Source organism: Orcinus orca, chromosome 1 (assembly GCF_937001465.1).
Source record: "Orcinus orca chromosome 1, mOrcOrc1.1, whole genome shotgun sequence".
Classification (NCBI taxonomy): domain Eukaryota; kingdom Metazoa; phylum Chordata; class Mammalia; order Artiodactyla; family Delphinidae; genus Orcinus; species Orcinus orca.
In genome coordinates, this window is record NC_064559.1 from 57,262,270 (window position 1) to 57,282,634 (window position 20,365).

A 20,365-nucleotide genomic window follows, 5' to 3' on the forward strand; every position below is an offset into this window, starting at 1 on the left:
ATAGCAAAGAGTAAAACAGAAAATAAGATTAGAAAACTAACAGATATGTTAGGAAAAATAGAAATATAGATAAAATACAGATATGTTAGAAAAATATATATATATGTTAGAAAAAATAAAAATATAAAAATAAAAAATATAAATTTCTCCATATATTTTTATAAATAAAAATATATATAGAAAACTAACAGATATGTTAGAAAAAGTAAAAATATAAATATAAAAAAATAAAAATATCTTTTTAAATAAAAAAATAAAAATACTGAATACAACTGGAAGGTGAAACAGAATCACAATAGCAAAAAAGAGGAGAAAAAGGGAAAAGGCCTTGGCTGTTGTGGGTGGGGCTTAGGCAGGAGCAGGGTTTAGGCAGTTGGCGGGGCCTATGCTTAGGTCCCACAGGGCCTGAAAAGGCCCTGAGGGGTGGGAGGTGAGGGTTAGGCTCAATGTGGCAGGAGGGGCCCAGGAGTGGGCAGGGGACCAGGTCCAGGACCACAGCAGGCTCCCTGGGCACCAGTGGGTGGGGGAAACGCTAGGCATGTTCCCCCCAACTCTGATCCCAGAGAGTCCCTTCCCATTGGCCTCTCTTCTTCTGGCCCCCACCCCATGCCCCTAGGACCCCTGCAGCTGGAGGGAGCCTTGGAGGTGGAGAATCAGGCCCAGGAGCAGGCTTCCCGGGGCCCGATTGCGTGGGGAAAACGCCCATGGTACTTCCCCTGATCCTCCAATCCTGGAGGGCCTCTCCCTGTCCGCTTCTCCTTTTGGTCCCACCACCCCCGCCCAGGACCAACGTCTTTCAGAGGGGGCCTTAGAGGGTGAAGGACTCAGCCTGGAAGCCCAGCAGGCTTCTTGCGGGCCGATTGGGCAGGGAAAACACTAGGTGTGGTTTCCTCTGATCCTCTGCATCCCTGAGGGTCCCTGCAGGCATGGGAACCCTTCCCCTCTCCCAGCCACCCCTCAGCAGTGCTGGTCCTGTCCGGCCTCCACTTCTCCTTCCCCCTCACTACCCCCACGTCCTATCCAGTCACTCAGGGGTTCCTCCCGCCTCCTTGGGCGTCGAGTTCCCCCACCAGTGTCCAGCAGGCACCCTAGTTGTGGGGCGACATGAACTCTGTGTCCTCCCATGCTGCCATCTTGACTCTGCCCCCCCACCCCCACCCCCACCCCCAGTATTTTCTTTTAAATGCAGCTTTCTTTTTGTTGGCAGTCTTAGAGTCTTCTGCTGTATCATCATCGGGTCTTTACCCCTTTTCAAAGAAGCCCTCCAGTGATGCTTGTTTTTTACTCATTTTGGCTAGGGTTAACTTGTGGGCTTACCAAAACTGTGATTGAGACAAGTGTGGAGTGCGGGAAGGAGGTGCGGATGGAGGTGGAGAATAAAATAATGGGCAAAAGAAATAAAATAAAATAACAGGCGGGCCATGCACGGCCTAAAATAACTGTCGGATTCTGACTTAAAGCCTGCCACCAGATGCAGCTTAATTGTCACTTTCCACTCACTGATAGGGTTTTGATTTGAGTTTGCAAGCAATTGATTTATTATGGTCTCTGTGCAGTCAAACCTCTCTGCTAATGATAATCTGTATTTGCAGCCACTCCCCAGCGCTAGCATCACCGCCTCAGCTCTACCTCAGATCGTCAGGCATTGGATTCTCATAAGGAGCGCGCAACCTAGGTCCGTTGCATGTGTTGTTCACAGTAGGGTTCACACTTGTATGAGAATCTAATGCCGCTACTGATCTGACAGGAGGTGGAGCTCAGGCGGTAATGCAAGTGATGGGGAATGGCTGTAAATGTAGATGAAGCTTTGATCGCTCGCCCGCTGCTCACCTCCTGCTGTGTGGCCTGGTTCCTAACAGTCCACGGATTGGTACTGTTCCATGGCCCAGGGGTTGGGGACCCCTGCCTTAAGGTTGTAAGAAAAAGACACATGAAGATTACCTTTGACAGAGGGTGTTGTTTTTGTTTTGCTTTACTTTGCAAAGGAATGTGGAGCTGCAAGGGGTATCATTTCTTGAGCATCTACAGTCACTCTGCTGGAGTTGAAACCTACAGGGGAGTCCTAGGATTTTATACAAAACTTCTCGGGTGTGTTTTTCTCATATGGGGGCTGTGGGCCAAGCTCTCAGTGTGTGCAAAAGTATCTAGTAGAGAGCCTGGCATATGGTAACGTCCTAACAAATGGACGTTAATATAAAAGAAATAAAGCAAAACCACTTTGTATTCATAACCACACTGTAAGACGCCATATGGATTTATGAGGATCATACATACTTTTCACATCAAAACTGAAAGAACATGGTCTAATGAACGAAATTGTAAGTTTGGAGACAATAGGTCAGAATATTTTGGCAGTGTCTCAGAAAATCCAGGACCCATTTTTTCCATTTATGTATTAAGCAGATTTTTATTTCCGTGCTTCTAAAGATTAGGGGCCTAGGAGTCGCTGTCTTATGTTTTAGATCACTATGGAATATTACGAAGTTTTCTTGATTCAGTCATGTGAAAGGGAGTGCCTGTTCCTGTGTGGTTACTGCAACCTATTACTGAATGCTAATTATATCAGGAATTGTGTTAAGGGCTTTATATGCATTATTTCATTTAATCCATATAATTGCTCCATGAGGCAAATACTATTATCATCTTCATTTTATAGATAATGAAACTGAGCCTTAGAAAGGTTAACTCCCCTGAGGTCCTATGGCTGGTAAGTGGTGAGCTAGATCTCAAGCCCAGGTGTATCAGACACTAAAACCTATGTTCTCCACCATGCTGTCCTTCATTTCACTGCTCAGCTCATTCAGGTAAAAAATGATTGAGTACCTTCCAGATGTCAGGTGTTGTGCTCAAGGTTAGGATTACAAGGATGAAACAGATGCAGTTTAAGCCTTGACTCCCAGTCAATCCCTTGATTTCTCATGCTTGTTAAAGAGGAATTATATGAGATTTGATCTCAGAAAGACCCACCAGCGAAAGTCCAGGGGCACTTTTTTTCAGTCATTTGTTCATCCACCCACCAAAAATTATATAATATGGAGGATGAGACAAATAAGGAAAAATAATAATATTACAATGTAATGAGTTCATAATGTAGATATGTAGGAGATGCCATGGGAATAAGATGGAGTGATTTTCTCTTAGCTGGTGAAGGAAGCCTTTTTTCAATTCTCTCATCTGTAAAATAAAGATGAAAATAACTTTAGTCCTACTGGTCTCACAAGTTCTATATGAGACAGGAATGAAAGGATATTGTGTAAATACTTTGGAAATTATAAACTATTATGCAAATATTTGTTATTATTGTGGTTATTGAATTGTTTGCTTACTGATAATTTTATTTGCTTCAGGACTCATAGAGCATGAGGGTCGTGATGTTGTCATTGCTTTGAAGACTAAGCAGGCAATCCGGAACGTGATTGCTAAAGCTCTGAAAAGCCTCACCTTCCTTTGGTCAAGAGGCATTATTGATAAACATGAGGGCATTGAGATGAATAAGGTAAGAACGGTAATAAGGTAAAAGGTAATAGGTAATAGGTAAAAGGTAAAAGGTAAAAAGGTAAAAGGTAATAGGTAAAGGTAAGAAGGTAAGAAAGCAATTTTCCATATTGCTGGATTCCATAAGCCGAGCACTCAAGCCTGCAGTGCTACTCTAGCAGAGTGTAATTAGTGAGGGAGATTGGGAAAAGGGTGAGTCATGACAGTTGTAAACTTTATAATTGCCTAAGTCTTTGTTAATGCCAATGGAAACTAGTGCCAGCACTACCTGGTTCACTCCATGTCAAAACCACTTGGTTGCAAGTAACAGAACCAATCTGAGCTAGGTTTAGCAAAGAAATGGAGTTGGAGGATTTATTATAAGGACACAGAGCACTTTACAGATCCCATGGTAGCCAGACCACATGGCCAGGCCTCAGGAAGGGACTTGAACAATGACCTAGAAAGCTTTCAGATTCTCCATTTCTTATCAGGGTTGCCCCTCTGTGGAATCTTCTTTTGGCTCCCTCTACAAAGTCATTAGATTTTTCTGCCTGTCTGTCCATTGGTGGAATATGCAGTGCCCAGGCCCACCAGCTGTGGCAAGGGAGGTGGTAATTTCCTAATGTTAACATAGACAGGAGGGGACCATCGTGTGTGTGTGTGTGTGTGTGTTGGTGAAGATCAGGGAGCGAACAGTTCTGAGAGGAACAAGGAAGACACCCTAAGTGGTTAGCTGATAAATGGACTTTTGAAAAATTATAAATTTGCAAAAAAAATTTGGAACATAAGACAGAGGAAAAAATATCTAATGTTTAATCCTACCACTCTATCACTTCTACCATCTAGACTGCAAATTGTGAAAATAGGAAAGTTTTTTTCTATTCTGTACAAGGGTCTATTGGCCTCCTAGCATAGAGAAGAAAAATGGAAGTTCTGGTCCCACATTCTGCCTGTGTATTCCCAAGAATAAGCTGCTCCTGGGTGTCAATGCTTTTCCTTGTCACTGGTCCCTTTCAGCCACAGGCCACATGGACTGTGCTTCTGGATATTTCCTGCACATAGTCCCTCTCCATGGCCCCAGAAGGGAAGTGGGCGTGGGACCGGCCAGCTTTCCCTGTCATAGCTCTACCTCATTAGTCTCTATAAGGTCATGGCACAGGACTAAATGGGTAATATGATTTCTCCTTAGTGTCTGTCAAAAGGGTGGAAAAGACCGCTTTACAGTATTCTTCAAGTTACACCTCTGTGCACATTGTGTTTTGTATTTTTGTATATTGTTCCCGTCTTACTTTGGATATTGTATAAGATTCAATTGAATGCTTGATACCCATTAGTTAAAATAAATAAATAATAGCCCTTATGAAGAGAGAGTCTTATTTTTTCCTATAGGTTTATTTAGAAAGGTAATGGGTAAATCAATCATTCAACAGTTATTTATTGAATGCCTACCAACTGCCTAATTGTCAGCTAAAGAGATATAATTATCAATCCCAGGTCATAAAGAGCTAGGTAAATCTAGCCAGTTTAGCTGAGTAAATATTTGTTGAACACCTACTACATGCCATGGGGTCTTGAAAAGTCCATGGACTCTTCCTTTTTCATTTAGTCACTTATTCAGCCAATCAACAAAAGTTACATGTGACAGATAAGTAAAAATAATAATACTACAATGTAATGAGTTCCATAAGGGAGATTTGTAAGAGATACCATGGGAATAAGGCAGATAAGTGATTATCTCTTACTGGTGGGGGGAGTCAGGGAAGGCTTCTAAGAGGCTACAAAACTAGAAATATATCCTCCAAAATTAGAAGAACTTAGAGAAGCAAATTATTCACATGAAAAAAAAATTTAGAGAAAGTGGCATTAAATCATATGGTAATCAACTGTGAATTTTAGATAATTTGAGTTTAAGATAGGGTAAACTACAACTGTTAATTGGATTATAAAAATGATAAATTCAATATGAGTTAATATACCAGTGGGAATAGTAATAAAGATAGTAATAAGGGGGAGAATAGGGACAAAAAAAAAGTTAGAGGACAATTTAAATAGGGTGAGAGAAGCTCTGAGTCAAAATCATGGTTAGATTTGCATAACAGTATTTTATTTAGATTTCCTTCATTTTTACCTAATGTCCCTTTTCTGTTACAGGATCTGATCACTATTATTTTGATTGTTTCTTTTAGGTGCTTCTTTCAAAAATAAAATCACTGAATAACTTTCCAATGGCAATTCCTCCCCCTACTCCTGACAAATATCTTCATAATATCATCTGGCTAGAAAATAAAGATGTTCTCATTGAGTTCTTCAAGGTAAAGATTCTGTCTTCTATTCTAACTCAGGTTCACTGATAATTGGTTTTCATTTTTTCCACTCCCTAATGCAAGATTAACAAGAAAACTTATCCAAAGCAAGAATCCTTTAATGTCCAGTGAAGGGTAAGTCAAAACGGAGGCCTAGCAAAACCCAGAAGAGTAGATTTCATTTTGAGCCTGAAGGGCAAAAATATTTTTTATAATTGCGTATCTGCTTAGGATGAGTTATCTATGTTACCTGATTATTACCAATTCCATCTTAGCCTCTGTGTTCTAGGTTTGGGGTTATGGCAGTGAACAAAATAAATAAGTTCCGGCTTTCATGGACTTTGTATTATATGGATAGAGATTGACAATAAACACATCCACGAATAAATGTATAGTCTGTCAGATGGTGACAAATGCTATATGGAGAAAAGGTGAAAAAAGGGAATATAGTTAGGCAGCTATTTTATAGGGGTGGTTAGGGAAGACTGCGCTAATAAGTTTCCTTTGGAAAGAGATCTGAAATAAGTGTGGGGGCATGCCATAGAGATACCCAGGAGAAGGCAAGTGCAATGCCCTGAGGTGTGTTGTGTTCAAGGAACATCACAAAGGCCCCTGTGGCCGAACCAATGATGGAGGGAGGAGATGAAGCCTAAGCAGTTGTGGAGAGCCTGAGTTTGTAGAACTTTGTAGGTCATTGTAAGGACTTTGGCTTTTACTCTGAATTAAATGGAAACAGATTGAAAGGTTTTGAAGAGACATGATCTAACTTATACTTAGAAACGATCATTTGTTGATGTGTTGAGAACAGGCTATAAGGGGTCAAGAGCAAGCCAGGGAATCCAGTTAGGAGGTGATTACAATAATGTAGGCAAGAGATGACAGTGGCTTGGATGAGTGAAAGTGGTGAGAAATGGTCAGACTCTTGATAGGTTTTTTTTTTTTTTTTTTTTTTTGGTATGCGGGCCTCTCACTGTTGTGGCCTCTCCCGTTGCGGAGCACAGGCTCCAGACACACAGGCCCAGCAGCCATGGCTCACGGGCCCAGCCGCTCCGCGGCACGTGGGATCTTCCCAGACTGGGGCACGAACCCGTGTCCCCTGCATTGGCAGGCGAACTCTCAACCACTGCGCCACCAGGGAAGCCCCCTTGATAGGTTTTGAAGAGAAAGCATATAGATGTTGATGGAGTGAGTGTTAGAGAGAAGGAATGACTTCTAGGATTTTAGTCTGAAATTAGAAAATAGTCTGAAAATAGAGTAACCATTTACTTGGATGGGGAAGAGAAGATTTATATGGGGAGGGACAAGAATTTGCTTCTGAAGAGGTTAAATTTGAGCAAGCTATTAGACATCCAAGTGGAACTGCTAAGTAGGCAGTTAGATACATGACCGGAAGGCAGGTGGGAGGCCAAACTGGGGAAAGACATTTCAGAGTTGTCAGCATAGAGCTGATATTTAAGGTCTTGAAACTTGATAATTTAAGGAATTATTACAGACATTCAAGGATCGAGTCTTGAGCTATCCAACATTTAGAGGTGGGGAGATGAGGAAGAATTAGCAAAAAGAATTGAGGATAGAAAAAGTGATCAGATTGATGTTTACCAGAGGTGGGGAGACGAAGCTGGGTGAATTGAAGAAGTGGGTCAAAGGGTACAAACTTCCAAGTTATAAGATAAATACTGGGTATACAACATGATGACTATAGTTACATAGTTATATATTTATAGTATGTTTGAAAACTGCTAAGAGAGTAGATTCTTAAAGTGCTTATCACAAGGAAAAAATTTTTTTGTAACTATATGAGGTGATGTATGTTAACTAAACTTATTGTGGTAATCATTTTGCAATATGTGTATGTCAAGTCATTATGCTGTACACCTTAAACTTATATAGTGCTGTACGTCAATTATATCTCAATAAAACTGGGAAAAAAAGAATTATCTATCACATAGGAGGAAAATAAAAAAGAATGGTGCCCCAGAGCCAAGTGAAGAAAATATTTCAAGGAGAAAGTGATCAGCTATGTCAAATGAGGCTGAGAGATCAAATAAGATGAAGACTGAAAATTGACTATTAGATTTAATAATGTAGAGGTCAGTTTTTTTAAAAAGAGGATCCGTAAATCTGAATTTTTAGGTGAAAATTCCAAAATTTTAAAACTTGGTAACAAGTTCAGAATTTTAAAAATACAGTGCAAGCCAAACAAAATATATCTGTGGATTGGGTGTGACTCACGGACCACCAGTTTGTGGCTATTATATGAATTATAGGGATAATAACTTTTTTGTCAACTTGTTAAAACCTGTTAGACTTTTGGAATCAGGAAAACTCTGTGATGAAAAACAGTACTTGCTTTACTACAAATTTGGTTGTACTGTACCTTGTTGTCTAGTCATGGAGATTTATGTCATCTGTTTATTCATAACGAGGGGACATTTTCCTTGTTTTCTAGAAAGACAGCGATCCTAGTAGAGTTTCTACTGAGCTTTGAATATCTGATTTCATTTAGGCCATACTAGTGTTTTCTTCATGCCAGAAATATTTGAATTTTTCTTTTGAAATTGATTTCGTATTTAGTTAAATTAAGACTTCTTTGGTTGAAAGTAACAAAACCCTACTTGAACTAGTTTAAGCAAAAGGGAAGCTTACTGAAAATATATCGTGGTGGTATACAGAAGCTAAGAAACAGTTGACTAACCTTGAGCAGGGTGAGAATCAGGCCAGCTCTGGGATATCAGTGGTAGGAATTTGTGGACCCTTCCTGTAGCACTTGGCTATGATGACTCAGTTCTCAACTCCCAGGCTCTTTGTCCCTCAGTTCAAATTCTTAAGGGAGAAATCCAACTGACTTAGCTTGAACCAGATCTCCAGCTTTGGGAAGTACAAGTGTGGCTGTGAGGGGGAGGAAACCTGACGGGCAGGGGCCATTGGGGGTAGTTTGGAAAACAGACCTCAAATAAATGAGGGTGGGAGGTGAGGGATGGGCCTGGACTGGAAAGAAGGTATCTAAAGGGTGTTTATTACAATCTGCATCCTGTTCAGTTTTTTAAAATATCCAACTTGAAAATAAAATTTGAATTTGGGGTTCTTTATAGGTAATACTTTCACAAGTATAATTAATGGACCATCCTGCAGTGAATGGGGGAGGGATGGGAAAAACAATGAGAGAGAACTCCAGAAATTAATGGTTTCCATACACCTGAGGTGACTATATATCCAGGGCACAACCTTCTTCTCCTCCTTAACCTGCCATGCCAATGCAAAGCTGCCGGACCCTCTCCACCCACTTACAGATACGGCTCACTCTTTAAGTGGCCCTTTTCCTTAATATGTTGGTTCTTAATAGCCATTTAAATCAGATTTCACTAGGATAAAGAAAAATGTGATGAATTGGGAGCACATGGGCATTATTCTCATTAGGAACAGCCCAGGGATTGCATGGATAACTAAAATTCCTGTAATAAATAAAACAAACACCCCTCATTGTAGACATTGATTTCAGTCTTGGTCTCCATCACAGCAACAATAGTTAATTTTCACTACTCCTCCCTTCTTTCACCCTCGAACTGATGTGGTTAATTAAAAAGGTAATAGTGTACAAAGATAAGCCTGAAGACAAAAGTTGAAAAAAAAAGGTCTGAAAGAGCTAGAGGGAGGATTTCAGAACGGCACCTGGGAGATTGGTTCAAGATGGCAGAGTAGAAGGATGTGCACTCACTCCCTCCTGCAAAAGCATCGGAATCACAACGAACTGCTGAACAATCATTGACAAGAAGACACTGGAACTCACCAAAAAAGGTGCCCCACATCAAAGACAAAGGAGAAGCTGCAGTGAGACGGTAGGAGGGGTGCAATCACAATAAAATCAAATCCCATAACACCTGGGTGGGTGACTCACAAACTGGAGAACAATTATACCACAGAAGTCCACCCACTGGAGTGAAGGTTCTGAGCCCCACATCAGGCTTCCCAACCTGGGGGGCTGGCAATGGGAGGAGGAGTTCCTAGAGAATCAGACTTTGAAGGCTAGCAGGATTTGACTGCAGGACTTCGACGGGACTGGGGGAAACAGAGACTCCACTCTTGAAGGGCACACACAAAGTAGTGTGCACATCAGGACCCAGGGGGAAGGAGCAGTGACCCCACAGGAGACTGAACAAGACCTACCTGCTAGTGTTGGAGGGTCTCCTGCAGAGGCAGGGGATGGCTGTGGCACACCGCTGGGACAAGGACACTGACAGCAGAAGTTCTGGGATGTACTCCTTGGCGTGAGCCCTCCCAGAGTCTGCCATTAGCCCCACCAAAGAGCCTGTAGGCTCCAGTGTTGGGTTGCATCAGGCCAAACAACCAACAGGGAGGGAACTCAGCCCCACCCATCAGCAGACAAGCAGATTAAAGTTTTGCAGAGCTCTGCCCACCAGAACAACACCCAGCTCTACCCACCACCAGTCCCTCCCATCAGGAAGCTTGCACAAGCCTCTTAGGTAGCCTCATCCACCAGAGGGAAGACAGCAGAAGCAAGAAGAACTACAATCCTGCAGCCTGTGGAACAAAAACCACATTCACAGTAAGATAAACAAAATGAAAAGGCAGAGGACTATGTAGCAGATGAAGGAACAAGATAAAACCCCAGAAAAACAACTAAATGAAGTGGAGATAGGCAACCTTCCAGAAAAAGAATTCAGAATAATGATAGTAAAGATGATCCAGGACCTCGGAAAAAGAATGGAGGCAAAGATCGAGAAGATGCAAGAAATGTTTAACAAAGACCTAGAAGAATTAGAGAACAAACACCTAGAAGAATTAAAGAACAAACAAACAAAGATGAACAATACAATAACTGAAATGAAAAATACACTAGAAGGAATCAATAGCAGAATAACTGAGGCAGAAGGATGGATAACTGACCTGGAAGACAGAATGGTGGAATTCACTGCCACAGAACAGAATAAAGAAAAAACAATGAAAAGAAATGAAGACAGCCTAAGAGACCTCTGGCGCAACATTAAACGCACCAACATTTGCATTATAGGGATCCCAGAAGGAGTAGAGAGAAAGGACCCGAGAAAATATTTGAAGAGATTATCGTCGAGAACTTCCCGAACGTGGGAAAGGAAATAGGCACCCAAGTACAGGAAGTGCAGAGAGTCCCAGGCAGGATAAATCCAAGGAGAAACACGCTGAGACACATAGTAATCAAATTGGCAAAAATTAAAGGCAAAGCAAAATTATTAAGAGCCACAAGGGAAGAACGACAAATAACATACAAGGGAACTCCCATAAGATTAACAGCTGATTTCTCAGCAGAAACAATACAAGTGAGAAGGGAGTGGCACGATATATTTAAAGTGATGAAAGGGAAGAACCTACAACAAAGATTACTCTACCCGGCAAGGATCTCATTCAGATTTGATGGAGAAATCAAAAGCTTTACAGACAAGCAAAAGCTAAGAGAATTCAGCACCACCAAACCAATTCTACAACAAATGGTAAAGGAACTTCTTAGTGGGAAACACAAGAGAAGAAAAGGACCTACAAAAACAAACCCAAAGCAATGAAGAAAATGGTCATAGGAACATACATATTGATAATTGCCTTAAAGGTGAATGGATTAAATGCTCCCACCAAAAGACACAGGCTTGCTGAATGGATACAAAAACAAGACCCATGTATATGCCATCTACAAGAAACCCACTTCAGACCTAGGGACACATACAGACTGAAAGTGAGGGGATGGAAAAAGATATTCCATGCAAATGGAAATCAAAAGAAAGCTGGAGTGGCAATACTCATATCAGACAAAATAGACTTTAAAATAAAGACTATTACAAGAGAAAAAGAAGGACACTACATAATGATCAAGGAATCAATCCATGAAGAAGTTATAACAATTGTAAATATTTATGCAACCAACATAGGAGCATCTCAATACATAAGGCAAATGCTAACAGCCATAAAAGGGGAAATCAGCAGTAACACAATAATGGTAGGGGACTTTCACACCCCACTTTCACCAATGGAAAGATTATCCAAAATGAAAATAAATAAGAAAACACAAGCTTTAAATAAGACATTAAACAAGATGAGCTTAATTGATATTTATAGGACATTCCATTGGAAAACAAACAGAATACACTTTCTTCTCAAATGCCCATGGAACATTCTCCAGGATAGACCATATCTTGGGTCACAAATCAAGGCTTGGTAAATTTAAGAAAATTGAAATCTTATCAAGTATCTTTTCTGACCACAACGCTATGAGACTAGACGTCAATTACAGGAAAAAAACTGTAAAAAAATACACACACATGGATGCTAAATAATATTCTACTAAATAACCAAGAGATCACTGAGGAAATCAAAGAAGAAATCAAAAAATACCTGGAAATATATGACAATGAAAACACGATGACCCAAAACCGATGGGAGGCAGCAAAAGCAGTTCTAAGAGGGAAGTTTCTAGAAACACAATCCTACCTCAAGAAACAAGAAACATCTCAAATAAACAACCTAACCTTACACCTAAAGCAATTAGAGAAAGAGGAACAACAACAAAAAAAAACCCCAAAGTTAGCAGAAGGAAAGAAATCATAAAGATCAGATCAGATATAAATGAAAAAGAAATGAAGGAAACAGTAGAAAAGATCAACAAAACTAAAAGCTGGTTCTCTGAGAAGGTAAACAAAATTGATAAACCATTAGTCAGACTCATCAAGAAAAAAAGGGAGAAGACTCAAATCAACAGAATTAGAAATGAAAAATGAGAAGTAACGACTGCACTGCAGAAATATGAATGATCATGAGAGATTGCTGCAAGCAACAATATGCCAATAAAATGGACAACGTGAAAGAAATAGACAAATTCTTAGTAAACCACAACCTTCTGAGACTGAACCAGGAAGAAATAGGAAACATAAACAGACCAGTCACACTGAAATTGAATTTTCAATTGAAATTTCCATTTCACTGAAATTGAAGCTGTGATTAAAAATCTTCCCACAAACAAAAGCCCAGGACCAGATGGCTTCACAGGCAAATTCTATCAGACATTTATAGAAGAGCTGACACCTATCCTTCTGAAACTATTCCAAAGTATAGCAGAGGGATGAACACTCACAAACTCATTCTATGAGGCCACCATCACCCTGATACCAAAACCAGACAGAGGTGTTACAAAAAAAGAAAACTACAGGCCAATATCACTGATGAACATTGATCCAAAAATCCTCAACAAAATACTAGCAAACAGAATCCAACAGCACATTAAAAGGATCATACACCATGATCAAGTGGGGTTTATCCCAGGGATGCAAGGATTCTTTAATATATGCAAATCAATCAATGTGATACACCATATTAACAAATTGAATAAAAATCATATGATAATCTCAATACATGCAGAAAAAGCTTTCAACAAAATTCAGCACCCATTTATGGTAAAAACTCTCCAGAAAGTAGGCATAGAGGGAACCTACCTGAACATAATAAAGGCATATATGACAAACCCACAGCCAACATCACTCTCAATGGTGAAAAACAGAAGCCATTTCCTCTAAGATTAGGAGCAAGACAAGGTTGCTCACTCTCACGACTATTATTCAACATAGTTTGGAAGTTTTAGCTATGGCAATCAGAGAAGAAAAAGAAAGAAAAGGAATCTAAATAAGTAAAGAAGAAGTAAAACTGTCACTGTTTGCAGATGACATGATACTACACATAGAGAATCATAAAGATGCTACCAGAAAACTACTAGAGCTAATCAATGAATTTGGTAGAGTAGCAGGTACAAAATTAATGCACTGAAATCTCTTGCATTCCTAAACACTAACGATGAAAAATCTGAAAGAGAAATTAAGGAAACACTCCCATTTACCATTGCAACAAAAAGAATAAAATACCTAGGAATAACCTACCTAAGGAGACAAAAGACCTATATGCAGAAAACTATAAGACACTGATGAGGGAAATTAAAGTTGATGCAAACAGATGGAGAGATATACTATGTTCTTGGATTGTAAGAATCAACATTGTGAAAATGACTGTACTACCCAAAGCAATCTACGGATTCAATGCAATCCTATCAAACTACCAATGGCATTTTTCACAGAACTAGAGCAAAAAATTGCACAATTTGTATGGAAATGCAAAAGACCCTGAATGATCAAAGCAGTCTTGAGAAAGAAAAACGGAGCTGGAGGAATCAGGCTCCTTGACTTCACACTATACTACAAAGCTACAGTAATCAAGACAGTATGGTACTGGCACGAAAACAGAAATATAGATCAATGGAACAGGATAGAAGCCGAGAAATAAACCCCCGCATATATGGTCACGTTATCTTTGATAAAGGAGGCAAGAGTATACAATGGAGAAAAGAAAGCCTGTTCAGTAAGTGGTGCTGGGAAAACTGGACAGCTACATGTAAAAGAATGAAATTAGAACACTTCCTAACACCATACACAAAATGAAACTCAAAATGGATTAAAGACCTAAAGGAAAGGCCAGACACTATAAAACTCTTAGAGGAAAACATAGGCGGAACTCTGTGACATAAATCACAGCAAGATTCTTTTTGACCCACCTCCTAGAGAAATGGAAATAAAAACAAAAATAAATTGGGCCTAATGAAACTTCAAAGCTTTTGCACAGCAAACAAACCGTAAACAAGGCGAAAAGACAACCCTCAGAATGGGAGAAAATATTTGCAAACGAAGCAACTGACAAAGGATTAATCTCCGAAATATACAAGCAGCTCATGCAGCTCAATATCAAAAAAACAAGCAACCCAATCCAAAAATGGTCAGAAGACCTAAATAGACATTTCTCCAAAGAAGATATACAGATTGCCAATAAACAGATGAAAAGATGCTTGACATCGGTAATCATTAGAGAAATGCAAATCAAAACTACAGTGAGGTATCACCTCCCACTGGTCAGAATGGCCATCATCAAAAATTCTACAAACAGTAAATTCTGAAGAGGGTGTGGAGAAAAGGGAACCCTCTTGCACTGTTGGTGGGAATGTAAATTGATACAGCCACTGTGGAAAACAGTATGGAGGTTCCTTAAAAAACTACAAATAGAACTACCATATGACCCAACAATCCCACTGCTGGGCATATACCCTGAGAAAACCATAATTATAAAGGGTCATGCCACCTAGAGGGGTGGGATAGGGAGGGTAGGAAGAAGACGCAAGAGCGAGGAGATACGGCGATATACGTTTATGTATAGCTGATTCACTTTGTTATAACAGCAGAAACTAACACACCATTGTAAAGCAATTTTACTCCAATAAAGATGTTAATAAATAAATTTTTAAAAAACGGGTCATGTACCACAGTGTTCATTGCAGCACTATTTACATTAGCCAGAACATGGAAGCAACCTAACTGTCCATCAACAGATGAATGGATAAAGAGGATGTGGCACATATATACAGTGGAATATCACTCAGCCATAAAAAGAAATGAAATTGAGTTATTTGTAGTGAGGTGGATGGACCTAGAGTCTGTCATACAGAGTGAAGTAAGTCAGAAAGAGAAAAACAAATACCATGTGCTAACACATATATATGGAATCTAAAAAAAAAAAATGGTTCTCATGAACCTAGACAGGACAGGAATAAAGACACAGACATAAAGAATGGACCTGAGGACAGGGGGAGGGGGTAGGGTAAGATGGGACGAAGTGAAAGAGTAGCATTGACATGTATACACTACCAAATATGAAATAGATAGCTAGTGGGAAGCAGCTGCATCACACGGGGAGATCAGCTCAGTGCTTTGTGACCACCTAGAGGGGTGGGATAAGGAGGGTGGGAGGGAGACGCAAGAGGGAGGGGATATGGGGATATATGTATGTATATTACTGATTCCCTTTTTTATACAGCAGAAACTAACACAACACTCTAAAGCAAATATACTGCAATAAAGATGTTTAAAAAAACGATAACTAATGAAAACTTGCTGTATTAAAAAAAAAAAGAATGGCACCTGCCAAAAAAAAAAAAAACAAGGTCTGAATAATACATAAGGGGGATAATTGGCTTTAGGTGAGCTTTTAAAAAAAATATTGTGAAGTCATGCATGTTTATTTCTACACTGTAAAATAAATCAGAAGCGAAAAGTGAAAACCTTTCACTCCCCACCCCACACTTCGAGATAACTACTATGCATGACTTAAAAGTATGTTTCCCACACATCTTTGTAAAATGCAAATCTGTCACCATAATTCTCCTGTTACAAACCTTTTAGTGGCTACCCCCTGGTTTTGGGAAAAGCCCAGACTTTTTACCGTGCTTGTGAGCCCCTTGGAGACCTGGCTTCGGCTCACCTCTCCAGTCCTGCCTCCACCTGGGCTGCAATATGACTTTGCTGGGCCCCAGGCACTTCTGCCTTTTCCTCCGTAAAAAAGCACTAAAAAAATTATACTTTATGATCGTGTTAGTATAAAGATGAATATATTAGTATTAGATGTTTTAGTATTAAGACATTTTACTCTACCTAAAAGTTCTTTTATTTTCTTCTGATTTTAAAAGAAACTAAAACATTGTTGTAAATCCCGAAAAGTATTGTGAACCCTGGACACTGTGCCTATTGATGCCTAATGGATAACTCAGCCCCGGTCTCCACCCCTCCTTGCCTGCCTGAGATGTATTGAATCTTCTGTGATTACCCCCAGTGCAGTTATTCTGTTTACTTCTGGGTCTTTGCTTAAACTGAATCCTCTGCCGTAAATGGTCATCAACTCATCGTATCCTGGCTATCTGTTACTCTTCCTTCAGGTCTCAGCTTAGCTGTTCCTTCCTCTGTGTAGTCTCCCCTGGACACCCAAGACAGGGTCCTGTGACCTTTCTGAATTTTTTTCCCAGAGTGCCATGCCCCTGTCTCCTGATCAGAATTATTACACTTTATTGTAACCATTATCCAACCTAGCATTTATTGGGTGTTTCTACCACTCTGCTAGGTCCTAAGCAAAAGTCTACAATTTGCTTCCTTGTCCCTTTTTTACCTAAAATTTAATGAGGTATGCAAAAATGTTGTAATTCATTAAGAAACCAGAGAATATAGTTTGTTTTTATGCTTTTAAATTTATTTCTATTTAGAGAAGTAGACTGTAAAGATTTGTGTTAATTCTCTTTTTCTTTCCTTTTCTTTTCTTCTTTTTTTTTTTTTTCTTTCAGGAAAGAGCCAAACTTGCCTGTTTTGACTATGGAGATGTCATTTGTAAAGAAGGTGAAATGCCACAAGGAATCTACTTAATTATTTCAGGAATGGCGATCGTAAGGGATTATTTATTATTTACTGAAAATGTACTTTGAAATACGTAATTATCACATAAGGAGAAATTTAGGAACTAAGATATTTTGAAATTTTTAACATAATTTGTTTTCCAGATGAAACCATTTCTGTTCAGAGTGAACACTACAGCTGAGAGATAATTATAATACCCACCATCCGAAAGGTGCTTCCCATCTTACAAAATGCTTTCATAATTATTATTTATTCCTCACAACAGTCCTGGGAGGAACAGTCTTTTCGACGTTCAGATAAGGAACCCAAACTTGGAGTGGTTGGGTTACTCACCTAAAGGAAATGAGTGTCAAGAATGAGGAAATAGACCACAACATCAGATTCTCCCAGAGGTCAGATAGGATGAAAATCATACAATTTTTAACCAGTAGGAGGCTTTTGGTGTCAGTAGAATGATAGGGACAAGAATCCTTTAGAAACTGAATACTAGTAGCTGAATCCATGGGTGAGCCCTAGCTATGACCAACATAATTCCTAGATCCTAGATGACAGTTACAAGTGACAAACCCTTATTACAGTGCAAATAATATATTTGGCTTTCTATTTTTGGAATGGGTGTTTCAGACCTTAAAAATACCAAAATTAATCATGGAAATAAACTATTATAATAAATACTAACACATGTATAGAGTTTATTAAGTGTCAGGCACTTTCCATTCATCCATTCACTCATTCATTCAACAAATATTTACTTCATTACTATCATGCAGCAGGCACTGCTCATTCTAGGCATAGAATCGACAAAAACAAAAATCGCTGTCTTCTTAGAGTTTAATTTCTAGTAGAGGCATAGAAGGAGATGGGACAATGGACAAAATACCTAAGTTAAATATATAGTATGTTAGCGGTGATGGAGAGATGAAGATGGCTAATTGTGACATTTAAAAGGGTGGTCGAGAATGGCAATATGTTATGACATTGAATCCTTACATCAACCTCATGTAAGGTGGAAAACTAATGGACAGAGAAATCAATTCATTTCCACCACCACCACCCGCCCCCCCGCCACCAATCTTTGACAGCTATTCCCCCTTTTGCTTTTGAGGGCTCATGTGATTACATTGGGCCCAACAGGATAATCCAGAATCATCTCTTTAAGTTTAGCTGATTAGCAGTATCCTGAATTCTATCTGCAAAATCCCTTCACAGCAGTTCATAGATAAATGTTTGATTGAATAGCAAAGAGACAGGAATCTTGGAAGGATTTCTTTAGAATTCTGCTTACCACAGATGTTATCCCCTTTCCTTGGTTTGCAAAAAAGCAGAGACATTCTTGATTACTCAAAAGGCCTTTGAATTGCATTCAAAATTAAATTTAAAAAAATCAAGTCCTTTGGAAGCATGAATGCCTCTGAAAGTTTGAATGATAATCACCAGGAGAGGGTACAGTTTTCATAGCAACTCCTTCAGTGACCTTTTTTCCGTTTCCTGTGTCTTGAACAGTAGCTTTCCTCTTTGATATTTACAGCTAAACTTTCTGGAAAGTTGTGTAATCCTTCTGGTTGATTCCCGCATCTTCCTCCTGAAATCTGATACCTTTCTTTACCCCCACCTACACATACCAGTTCTTTTCCTGAAGTAACCCAACCATCCTGTGTTCATCCTAAAACCTTTTCCTGTTAATGTCTCATGGTAATTATTCTTAAGCATCTTCAGGGAAGCAAGGCTTCTACTGAAATCACGGCTTGGTTTGGAGGCATATTAATTCATGATATCCGATTTATGCATCCATGCAACCAGAAGTTTTTTCCACCTGAGACACTAGCCTATTATGCTAAGAATATCTAATAGATATTATGCTAATATCTAATAGAGTGGCATTAGTGGCAGACTGCAATGACTACTTTTGGTAGAATTTTTATACAAGGGAGGTAAATAGGGGTCATCTGTAAAGCTAAAAATTAGAAACAATCTTGCCTTGGAGAGTTGAAATGTGAAAGAAACCATGATTCTTGTGAAGCCTAATTCCTCCTTTACACCTGAAAGGATTCATAAAGAATGTTTTCCTTCCATTGTAATAATTGCAAGAAAAACTGGGAGCTCCTGGGGTTTGGTCAAGGGCTTTTAATTTTATATTTCCCTTGGCACAATTTTTTCCCCTTTGCAGCTGCAGAGTTCACCTCCTACCTTTGGAATAGACAGGAGCCTAAGGGCTGATAGAGAGTCCGCGACCAGGTTTACAGAGTACTGTACTAGTGGAGACATAATTGGAGAGTTGAGCTGTCTGCTTAAGTGTGAAATTGAATATACTGCCATCTGTGAAACTATTTTACAGGTAAGAAACTGGTTCAGTATATATTGTGAGTTGTTAGTTAATTCTTCCTCAAGTCAATAAGGAGTGCCAGCATCTTTGTTCCTCTGGGTTCTGATATCTTATTTAGTCACCCAACCAGCTACTGTGAAGCAGGTGTAGACTAGCTGAGAGAGGCCAGTTTAGTGTCTCACATCTGCTATGGGATCTGGAGGCTGATATTTTAACCAAGGAGACTATGCCAGTTTTTTTTATTAAAAGAGAAAATATCTAACTTTTGATGTTATGAAGATAAGGAAAATATATATGTAAAATGCCTGGCATGTTTAGATGCTCAATAAATGGCCACCATAATGAGAGTGGTGTTTTTAAAGTATACTTGTGTTTCAACCCTCTGTCTTCCATTTTTCACTTGCTAAATAAGAAGTTTATTTAACAAATAAATGGCCTGATATTGCACTAGCTGTGGGCGATTCAAATTGAAATTAGTGAAAGTTCCCACTTACAAAAAATTTTCAAGCTTTTGGGACTGATAGATGCAACAGAGCAGTGTCCAGAGTCTTAGGAGTGTGACAAACAGAAAGGAATGTCACCTTATCAGTTTCATACCATTTCATTTTTGGAAGAGGATAGAAGGCATGAATGTATTCACAAGGCTGAATTGAATTCACTGAATTTCAGGTAAATGAACTTCAGTGAGTTCTGAAAGAGTTGTCTTCCTTATTTGGATTGTCACTTTGCTGGAAACAAATACTATGAATGAGCCAACGTGACCTACTGTGACAATAAAAATAGATAAGTTTATGTGGCTTAGTTCCTTAATCTTGGGCTCATGATTATCCTACCTATTGATTGGTATAAAGTTTCCTGGCCTGTTTTTAAGTCTATAGCTTTAATTGGACTGTACATTCTATCATCTTATGCTTAAACGGCAGAGTATCATAATTACTATACTAGAGTTGATAGTTTTTTCTAGGAGGTTAGGTGAAGATGAAATCTACAGGCATTTTTTTTTTTTCTGA

General features: G+C 39.3%; 1 protein-coding gene across 1 annotated transcript in view; it reads left to right on the plus strand.

The window, feature by feature from the left end:
- Positions 1–20,365, plus strand: part of SLC9C2 (solute carrier family 9 member C2 (putative)) — a 272,343-nt gene that overhangs the window by 120,632 nt on the left and 131,346 nt on the right. Inside the window, exons 24-27 of the mRNA XM_049715795.1 lie at positions 3,348–3,496; positions 5,664–5,789; positions 16,963–17,061; positions 19,200–19,367. Of these exons, the coding sequence (XP_049571752.1) occupies positions 3,348–3,496; positions 5,664–5,789; positions 16,963–17,061; positions 19,200–19,367 (542 nt within the window). The remainder of the gene's footprint in view (positions 1–3,347; positions 3,497–5,663; positions 5,790–16,962; positions 17,062–19,199; positions 19,368–20,365) is intronic.